This window comes from Nelusetta ayraudi, unplaced genomic scaffold, assembly GCF_046127955.1.
Source record: "Nelusetta ayraudi isolate G7.1 ecotype Tasmania unplaced genomic scaffold, CSIRO-AGI_Nayr_v1 ptg000175l, whole genome shotgun sequence".
NCBI classification, from domain to species: domain Eukaryota; kingdom Metazoa; phylum Chordata; class Actinopteri; order Tetraodontiformes; family Monacanthidae; genus Nelusetta; species Nelusetta ayraudi.
In genome coordinates this window covers 393189-403903 of record NW_027466224.1, presented here as the reverse complement: position 1 = coordinate 403903, position 10715 = coordinate 393189, and the positions used below count along the sequence as shown (strand labels likewise).

The following is a 10715-nucleotide window of genomic DNA, read 5'->3' as shown; positions in this document are numbered from 1 at the left end:
AACAGGAGCGCTAAAGAAGTTGACGATTGGACGACTGCGAGCACAGAAAAGACCAGTTTTTAATATCATTTTTGGGGAAGAAAAAAAAAACAAGTAAAACTTTTTAATCATCCTTACAAAAAAAGAAAAACAGGATCCAGACACTACCTGACACAGCTGCAACTAGAATCTGAGTGGGGAAATTAAAAAGATGTACAAAGAAAAAATAAAACAGAGAAACAAAACAAAACAAAAAACTGTAGAAAAGACCCCTCCCCCCCCCACCCAGACATTGGACGTCAGTGTGGACACGCCCCCTCCCCCCCATTCCTCAGGATGTGATGACCCCAGCCCACCGGGGGGGGTCGGCTCTCAGTACGGTCGCTCCCTTCGGTCGTCTCTGCGCTCGCCCCTGTGGGAGGAGAAACAGGGGCTCTAATGAGGTGGATTTTCAGACAAAGCCACAAGCCGGAATATCGCAAAGGTGTCATGGAAACACTTTTTTCACATTTACACGCCAACGGACGTGACGCACGGGGTCACGTGACCAGTTCACGTCAAATGAAAATGGCGCGTTATGATTGGACGGAGGAGGAGACGGAATCTTTTTTTTTTTATGCAAGTAGAGAAAAATGTGAGCATCATTCTTGACAGCAAACAAAATTTTACCAGAATTACGACTTATGCACTTCACACCATTAAACTGAAACACCTAAAATCGCAACTGTAGTTTGTCAATTTTTTTTTTTTTTTTTAGAAATATCGCTTTTATTTTGCGAAAAACTGTCTTGGAAACGCAGCTGCCGTCATCGTCTTCGTCCCTCTCTGCAGGGAGAAAAATACCCCCTGAAACACGCAACACAACCTGCAGATGGACGACGAGAACACACTAACACACCCGCGGACTTCGATCCGCTGGCTGGTAATAAAAAAAAGAAAAGAAAAACAAACAAGGCAGAGTTTCTTTTGCTTGGAATTCCAGAGCCACAAAATGAGATTCTCACGTCAACAAAAAAAAAAAATCTGATATTTCTGCGAGAATTTCATTGCTATGCAAATACTTTGGACCCAATACATTAGAAGTGACTTGTATGCTGCTACAGCTCGCTGACGTGTTAAATGGACGAGCCCAGGCACGGACAAACTACAATAGATAAAACAAATGCAATAAAACAGGTAAAAGCTACGTATAGTAAACTACTAAAGCAATAAAAAAAAAAGAATGATGAAATCATGAACAATAGAACTCTTAGTGCTTTCAAATTGCACAAACTGTTAGCAGTGTGGGTGTGTGTGTACATATATTTGTATTTATGTCATAATTGTGGAGTGGCACCATCTGGTGGACGCTAACGGCGTTGCAGCCAAAGATACCGACCTTCCTCCCATTTTGTAGCCGCCGCCGCCGCCGTATCCTCCTCCTCCTCCTCCGCCGTAGCCGCCGCGGTCTCCGCCACGGAATCCTCCGCGGCCTCGGAAGCCGCCTCCCCTGTCGCCGCCGCCGAAGCCTCCTCTGCCGCCGCGATCTGCAAAAAGCCAGCAGTTCAAGACCGATTAACATAAAAATAATAAATCAAGCCAAATTATATACACCCATACACACCATTACATTTTTTTTTTTTTTTTTTTTTTACTTTTTTTAAAAAAGAATTTTTTTTTTGCTCACCGCCTCCGAAGCCGCCGCTGTCTCCTGGTTTGGGCGCGCCGCACTTGTTGCACTCTTGTCGTCGAGCGAAGTTCATGTTGCCGCACGAGCTGGAGAGCAGAAAAGGCAGCGTGAGTGAGGTCGGTGGCCAGAACCAATCAGACATCACCTCCAGCCCGCTCCAACCAATCAGACGCACCTGTTGGGGCAGGGCCAGTCTCCGCCCTTGATGTCAAAGTTGGGTCCGCCTCCACCGCGACCACGGAAACCACCTGGCAAGAGGGAGGGAGGGTGAGGGGGAGAGGGAGAGAGCGCTGAGGTCATGTGACCTCAAGCTCGCCGCCGTACTGGACCATGTGACCTGCACCCACCTCCTCGACCTCCACGACCTCCCCGCTGGGCGAACTCGGGCCTCCGGGTGGCGAAGGAGACTTTGATGGGCTTCCCGTTGAACTCTTTACCTGCGGGGCGGACAGACGGACAGACAGCAGAGCGGCTGGAGCCGGCAGCTCATTGGCTGATAGTGGGAAGCGGGTGGGGGGAGGGCGGGGAACAGGCGTTCATACCGTTGAACCAATCGATGGCCGCCTTGGCGGAGGGCGGGTCGTCAAATGACACGGTGGCCTCTCCTTTGGGCTTCCCGGAGTCCCGGTCAGAGAACAGGTGGATCATGGACTGACCCGTCTTCTTGTTCACCTGAGGGGAGACAAAGACACTGAGACGCTGCTGGAGGAAGAGGAGGAGGATGATGATGGGGTAAGAAGAGGATGAAGATGATGGGGGAAGAGGAGGAGGATGAAGATGAAGGGGGAAGAGGATGAGGATGAAGATGATGGGGGAAGAGGATGAAGATGAAGGGGGAAGAGGATGAGGATGAAGATGAAGGGGAAGAGGATGAGGATGAAGATGAAGGGGGAAGAGGATGAAGATGATGGGGGAAGAGGATGAAGATGATGGGGGAAGAGGAGGAGGATGAAGATGATGATAATGGGGGAAGAGGAGGAGGATGAAGATAATGGGGGAAGAGGAGGAGGATGAAGATAATGGGGAGGAAGAGGAGGATGAAGATGACCAGCAGGTTGAACTACCTTGATGATGCCGATCTGCTTGAAGTATTCTCCCACTTCGTCAGCAGTGACGTCTTCGCCCAGGCCTTCCACGAAGATGGTGTTGTTGTCCGAGTTGTCCTGCTCCCCTGAGGCTGTGGATGAAGAGGAGGAGGAGGAGGACAGGACATTTAGAGAAGATGTCTGAAGGCACTTTGCGGTCTCGGTCATCCTACTTGGTTGACCTCGACTCGAACCTTCGACGCGCTTCCAGGGTCACATGACTCACCTGGTTCATCCCTGGAGCCGTAGTCTCGAGAGGCTGAAAAACACGAGAGGGAGGGGGGAGGAGAGGCTTTGAGCACAGCGCCACCACCTGGAACTTCAACAGCAGCAGCAACAACAAAAAAAATAAAATCCACCAGACTCTCAAACTCCTAACCAAGCCAAAAAGTCCACGTTTTAGTGTTTTAGCGGCTCCCTCCCTGGTGAGGCTTCTCCGTACGGCTGTGCACCACACACTCCAACACCTCGCAACACCTCCAACATTCTTCTTCCTGTTTCTTTTTTACCTCTCTCTCCTTTTACCTTCCCTTCTTTTTATTTTTTTTAACCCCACTCTCTCGATGCTTTCACCCACAAATGAGGAGCAGCAGCAGCAGCAGCAGCAGCAAAAACAAAAACGTATCCGGGTTTTACACAAGGTTTCCGTTGGACACTGGAACAGCGGAATTCTCTTATTTTTTTCTCTCACTTATCCGTATTATACGTCCCTGGTCTTCATGCAAAAGAAAAGAAAAGAATAGAAATAATAAAAAAATAAACAAAAAAAGTACCATTATTATCTTACAGCTCAGGCTCCAGCTTGTTTTACCGTATCTCTGGTATTTTACCGCTAAGAAAGAAAAGGCAGAGTTCCTTTTTTGTTGGATCTGGACATGAACCAAAAAAAACAAAAACAAAAAACAAAAAAAACCTCCCCTATTTTCTAACTTGTTTTTTTTTTTCCTTTTTCCCCCAACCGACACAATTCTGATGCTCGTCACTTACCACCGTAATTTTTGTAGCCACCACGGTCACCACCTCTGCAGAGGGAAAATTGGAGATATGATGGCTTTTCCTTTGAGAGACAGAGAGAGCTCAACGCTCCGCTACATTGGCGTCAGTACGCGCTCCTGCCACGTGCACTGTGGCCGCTACAGTGGGAATGTCTCACACCAGCAATGAGTTAGAACAGGACTTGGTACTTTTTTTTTTTCTCGAGGGACTCGGTGGAGCAGACGATCCGGCAGACGAGGCGGTGGAGACGACGACGACGGCGCGTCAGCAATTTACACAGGACTGGTTTGTGCTGTTTAGTCCTTTTCAATGGGAGTGTAGGGGGCCAGATTAGAAACAATGAGGCTGGGAAATAAAAAAAAAAGAGCAGCACAGGACTGACTTAAGGTTTATATATATATACATATATATATATATATATATATATACATATACATATACATATATATATATATATATATATATATATATATATATATATATATATATATATATATATATTTTTTTAGAGTCCAACGGATGAAGCAGGAAGTGGAGCGAGTGAGTTTGGTCCCGTCAGAGTGTTTACGAGCTTCCTGTAACTGAGGTCCACCACCTTTTAGAGCAACCACTCTGAACACCTGCGGTATATAAAATGTAGATCCATGTTAACACAACACACATGTCGACCGTTCGGCAAATACACAACACTTTGTTTTTTTTCCCCTTTTTGTGATGTTGAAACCTGCCGGGCGGCTGGAACGAGTCGGCTCCAGGTGGGAGGGGTGGGGTGGGGGGTGGGACGGGGGGTGGAGGACGGATAGGGGCATCTGGTGAGGTGCAGCGTGTAAGACATGGAGGAGAACGCTGTGAGAACATCAAACTCGGCGACTGACTGACTGGAGCGACAGTGGCGTTCCCGAGGGCGTTTCTCAAGGTCACCGCAGGACCGGGGGCGGGGCTAACTGTGACTGCTGTGGACACAGTGGGTTGTAAAATGTGACGGGGGTGGGGGGTTTGGGTTGAGCCACCTGGCAGTGGGGGAAATGATCTTGTGGGATGTGTGGACAACATGTTGCTTTAATGTCATTGATTGAAAATGAACCAAAGCAAAGTTCCAGCAAACTCTGTCTTTGAAGGCGTCACGGTGTTGAGCTCTTTACTGAAAGGACTCTGAAAACACTGCAAAAAATAAACGAAATGCAGCTATTTTACGACTTTATCACTATTAATATCTTAATTAATTAATTTCTTCATGGTTTGGCAGCGGGCCGCAGTTTGCCAACCCCTGAGCTGGGAGGTCGACTCCCTCAGGGGCGCCACCTCCAGGACAGGTCAGGAAATGCTCCTGCCTGCCTGACGTTTGCTCTTGGCGCAATACTGCCACCTAGTGGACACCAGTTGATATACTGCCTCGATTGCCCAATGAAATACATAAAGACACTGCAGCGATGATGGCAAAGCGCGACCCCACCCAGCCGTCCTCTTGCTGCGCTCCTGACAGGAACCCTGGAGCAGCAGCGAGGCGACGCTCTGATGTCAGAACCGGTCGCTTCAGCAAGCAACCACGTGTGGGCCGCGATCTCGGCTTTGAGAAACACCCAACGTTGCACATAAATCAACGTCGACTGAGAGCTGAGTGGAGGGGGGAGCGCGGGGGCGGCGACCTTTTTGATTGGTTGCTTCCTTTTCGTAATAAATACGTTTTTGGATCTTTGACCACGTCGTGGAGTTTGGGGAGCGCAGCAGCATCGGACGCACAAACCCAACGACTCGAGAGAAAAAAAGTTCAGCCAGGACAAAGGTTTTACTGCTGAGGTCCGACTTCCTGGGGCAAAGTTCACTGAACCTGGTTGCAAAGTGATCAGCGACAGATTGAGTTGCGTGTGCCACTCTTCCTTCCAGTGTGTTGATAATGTCAGCACGTTCTCTTTTTCAAAGTCACCGTCTGGTTCATTTGTCACCGTGGGAACAAAAACCTGCCCGGTTGGAGTCACCGGGTCTTTGGTGATTTGTTTATTGACCACAATCCACGCAAACCTCCTTCCTAAACCCACCACGTATGCATATAGGAGGTCCATACCAAGGAAGACCAGATGCTGCTCTTTAGTAAAAGACTGATCATATTAAAGCCAGTGTGTGTGTGTGTGTGTGTGTGTTAAGGTCTGGGGATCAGAAGCACCATGTGGACGGTCCTGAGTTGATGGCCTCTGTCACACCTGGCATTAAGAGGGTGTTTTTAGGAGTTCAACCACACAATCCATCACAGCAGTGAACACAGGAGTCCAGTGAATAGCAGGTGTGAGCGGGGCGACTGCAGGTGGAAGAGAGCCTCCACACTATGGCGAGTACTGGAGGAGGAGGAAGAGGAAGGAGAGGAGGAAGAAAAAGAGGTAGAAGGAGAAGAAGGCATAGGAGAGGAGGAAGGAGGAGAAGCAGTAGAAGGTCACGCCTGAATTTCGAGGCCACATTTGGTCTGAACTGAGAAGGTCAACAGGCAGGGCAGATACACCCGCGACCTATGACCTCGCCACAACACACAATGTTAATGCCAGGTGCAAAGGGACCCCCTGCAGGTGAAGCGGCGCAGCTACAGAGTGACACGCTCGTACATCGTGTTCCACAGCACATTGAGGTACGTCAGGGGGGGGCAGTGGCACAATGCGACTTACCCCATACCAGGAGGTCCACCTCTGCTGCCGCGGTCGTAGCCACCACTGCGGTCGTAGCCGCCGCCGCCACCGCTGCTGCCACGGTCACTGCGGTCGTAGCTGCCCCGGCCCCGGCCTCGGTAGCCGCCGCCACCGTCGCCCTGGTCCCGTCCGAACCTGCCGCCCTGACCGCTGCCACCGTCAGCTGCAGACAGACAGAGAGAGAGAGAGAAACATCGTTGATACGCCGTCTCACAGCCGAAGCCGGCATATCTTCAGTTTTTAATCGACGCCCGTCATTTGTTCAATGACGACGTGCATAAAATGTTTTTTCGTACGTTCATCTCGCTTAGCAAATGCTAGCGAACCTGTGGGTAAATGTGCACGTTACAGTAGTGATTAGTGAGTGACAGCTTTGGTCCATTTGAGCGTTAATACCGAAACGCTCTTTCGATCATTAAATCATTTTAATGCACTACCGGTCAAAAGTTTGGACACACCTCATGCAATATATATATATATATATTTTTTTTATCAACTTTCTACACTGCAGACACTGAAGACATCAAATATATAAGCAAGATATATGTCATTATGCAGCTAAGAAAAACAGGTTAAATAACTATAAACATGCTTTTTATTCAAGGTGACCATTTTGAAGAATTTAAATATAAAATGTGTTAGAATTATGTAGGAAACAAAAGTGTCAAATAACTGAATGTGTGTTCATGCGCAGTTCTGATGCCTTCAATGAGAAACTGCAATGTCAACAGTCATGAGAATGAAAGAAAAGACATTCAATTCATAGGATGCGTCCAGACTTTGGCTAGTAGTGCGTGTATGTTTAAAAAACGGATGCAGCCATAGTTGAGACATCGTCACTCCAAGTACCGTCGCTCCACCGGCTGTAGCCTCCTCCTCCTCCTCCTGCTGCTGCTGCTCCTCCTCCTCCTCCTCCGCTTCCTCCTCCTCCACTTCCTCCCTGGCTGCCGTAGGAACTCTGCTGCCCATACGAGTCTCCGCCTTGTCCCTGGCCGCTGTAGGCGCTCTGCTGCCCATACGAGTCTCCGCCTTGTCCCTGGCCACCGTAGGACCCGCGCTGGCTGTAGCTCTCCCCTCCCTGGCCGCTGTACGAGCTCTGCTGGCCGTAGCCCTCGCCCGGCTGGCTTTGGGCCCCGTAGGAGCTCTGCTGGCCGTAAGACGTCTTCTCCCCGTACCTTCAAGACAGAGGTGAAGAAACATTCAAATGCATCAGATGAGTGAATTTTAAAACATGCTTGAGATGAAGGTGGATGCCAGGCGGTTGGCTCAGACGTTAGAAGTCACATCATCTATGTGGTTTAATACAGATGGCAAAAACTGGGCTATCAGACATGTTTTCCTCAAATGAGACACTAATTCTGCAGACCAAAGACCGTAGTAGATTTCAAGGGGCTCCACATAATGAACAAGACATTTTTTCCCTTTCATACCCTCCAAATATTTTATTTTTAATTGTCTGATTTTTTTTTAATTAATGTAATTTTCCATCTTTTTTTTTTTTTTTTACACTATACAGTTCCTGTAATTGCAGCAATTTGCCCACTGTGGGATTAATAAAGGCATTCTATTCTATTGTGACTCACCCAGACGACTCCTGAGCCCCGTAGTTGTAGCTTTGCGGCTGAGACTGGCTGTGTCCTTCTGTCAGCAGAGTGATGAAAAGACAGAAAAATATGCACCAAATAATATTAGAATCTGATTTAGGAATTTCATTTTATGCATTCGCATAACTTGTCCATCACTTCTATCCATGTGACCATTAATTGTTTACCGAGGCACAGAATGACTTCCAATTTCGCAAAGGCAACCATCATTAACTTCATATACACTCCCAGTCAAAAGTTTGGACGCCCTCGGAATTTCATGTCTTTTCTTTCATTCTCATGACTACTGACTGCAGTTCGTTCTTTTATTGTGTTATTGTACACAATAAAAGTGTAAAATAACTCAAACGCGTTTTATATTTAAATTCTTCAAAATGGTCACCTTTCATAAAAAGCATATTTAAAGTTTTTAAGCGTGTTTTTCTCTGCTGCATAATGACATATCTTGCTCATATATTTGATGTCTTCAGTACCTATCTGCAGTGCAGACAGATAAAACACATTGCATGAGAAGGTGTGTCCAAACTCAACTTCACCAAAAATGATAGAATGCAACCAATTTGTTACAAAAAGCAGAGATAGGAATGAATCTTCTTTTCTTTTTCTCTTTATACCTTACAAATGTTTTTTTATTTTATTTTTTAGTGCTCATATGATTCAATCACCACCGACCAATTGGTTATTAATTATTTAAACCATACATTACCTGTTGTCACATTTTGCTGCCCATAACCAGGGTAACTCTGTCCTCCATAAGAGCCAGCACCACCGTTTCCTTGACCATATGACCCCTGGAACACATTACTTCGTTAGAGAGGCACAGGCACTCAACTCATGGACAGTGCCGGGCTCAGATTCTTACCTGTCCACTCTGCTGGCCACTACTGTACGACCCGTAGCTGCAGACACGTGGAGAAAAAAAACAAAACCGGACACGTTAACAACATTTTGTTACACAATGTTGAGGATGTAGCAGAATTGCAAGTTATCCATAAGACTGTCCGTCTGCGTTACCTTTGTGAGCCACCGTACCCTTGATCTGCAACGAGCAAAGGGCAAACATTAGAAACCGCAGTATAATAAGGGGAGGAAACAGCACTAAAACCACGTCAAAGGAGCCGTTCGCGGTGTACAACTGGTTTAACCCGTAAGACAGTTCGAGCGTTTGAAATATTCCGCCGTCACGGAAGCCACTAAAAATGGCGGTCAATTTAGCCCCGGGTTCGGACTAAAACCTGGAGCGAAACACGGGAAAATTTGACCGCAATTCCTCTAAACCGGCAAAGGGTTGTGTATCGAAGCGAGGACGTTTTACTAACAACACATGGTAATTCGAAACAGTTTGTCCCAAGGAGGGAAATCCGTCTCCCATTGTTTCACAAAACTAACTGCATGGCCGTAAACAAAGACGCGTTCATGTGCACAAGGCAACCCCCCACCCCCCGGGCTAGGCTAGGCTAGGCTAACTGAGGGCCGCTCAGGCCGTTAACACTTTCCGGTGGTACAGAAACACCGCGGCGCCGAGGTCAAAATCAGGCCCGCATTCAGTCGTTGATGTACAAATCTTAAGCCCAAACTACAAAGTGAACTTGTACGAGATCAGCTCGTCAAATATCCCCCCTGGTTACGTGAACGCTTCATGAAATAGTCGGGGCCCAACCCCTCTGGCCTCGCGGTGGAATCCTAGCATCGGTGCTAACTGACCCACTTTCGTGCACCAGGAAAGAAACCCGGAAAAAAACGGATAGAACGACGGTCTAACGGCGGCTGTGTTTACTCACCAGTGGCCATTCTACGACTCCCCTAATAGAAATTTTAAAAAAGCAAATCGGCGTTCTCAGTCCTAGATCATTAAAAAAAAAAAGCCAGTTTACAACGGTGTGCGACAGGAACGAACGGCGCACACTGCGGCACTTCCCCTTATGGCGCCTCGTCGTCTTCTTCTTCTCCGAGCCGATGTCCCACACTCAAAGCTGCCTCGCCACGTCGCCACCTACTGGTAAAAGAAAGATCTGCACACAAAAAAACGACAAACGCAAAAAATAATATCACAAGCTGACTACGCAACAACAGTGGCTCTTAACAAAAACGCGCTGTAATCTTTAACAGTGAACTCAATGGGAACTTTACATTTAAATGCGCATGTGCAACTGTTCTGCCATTCCTAAAAAAATGTGATAAATCACAAAGAAATCACAGAACAAACTGGAAAAAAAAACGACAAAAAAGGGCCAGTATCTTTTTTTTTTTTTTTTTAATTCAAGTTTGTTTCTAAATAAATAAATTACCTAGGAATAAGGGTCACTCTGGGTGTCACAAACAGAGTGTAAAACGGCAGCAGCTGGATTCTTTTCCATTATTATCCGTCATTGTAGTGTTTGGCTGAGTCTTGACTAGGTCTGGTTCAATGACACTTTGTCCTCTTCATCTCCAGACCAGACTCCTCCAGTCATAATGGACATCGACAGATTATTGTTATTCTTCCTTGCAGCATCTCCACCACCGCTGTCTGCTTTTCTTTAGACCAACTAATCAGTGCCATTGTTCACACTTATGTATTTATTATTAGCTGCTTGTCGTCAGACAAAAAAAAAAAAATAGAATTGTTGAGTTTATTCCATAAACCATCATTATATACATCATGGTAATGATGATGGATTGCATTTACAAAGCGCTTTTCTAGGCACTCAGACAGTGGATTTGTTTCTTT

At 46.9% G+C, this 10715-nt stretch overlaps 1 protein-coding gene across 4 annotated transcripts; it reads right to left on the bottom strand.

Moving 5' to 3' along the window:
- Positions 1–41: 41 nt before the first annotated feature.
- taf15 (TAF15 RNA polymerase II, TATA box binding protein (TBP)-associated factor) lies at positions 42–9945 on the bottom strand. 4 transcript variants are annotated; one of them, XM_076014990.1, is made up of 17 exons: positions 9787–9945; positions 9020–9044; positions 8868–8904; positions 8712–8796; positions 7985–8042; positions 7335–7576; positions 7251–7304; positions 6381–6564; positions 3721–3755; positions 2960–2992; positions 2713–2825; positions 2191–2320; positions 1996–2085; positions 1824–1896; positions 1646–1734; positions 1358–1505; positions 42–391 (listed from the first exon to the last, which is right to left on the bottom strand). In XM_076014990.1, exons 1-17 carry the CDS (start codon positions 9794–9796, stop codon positions 352–354), a joined length of 1446 nt encoding a protein of 481 aa, XP_075871105.1. In that variant the 5' UTR covers positions 9797–9945; the 3' UTR covers positions 42–351. The 4 variants fall into 4 exon arrangements, with proteins under 4 accessions (XP_075871105.1, XP_075871106.1, XP_075871107.1 ...); XM_076014991.1 differs by having other exon boundaries at positions 7251–7301; XM_076014992.1 differs by having other exon boundaries at positions 7251–7298.
- Positions 9946–10715: the final 770 nt, after the last annotated feature.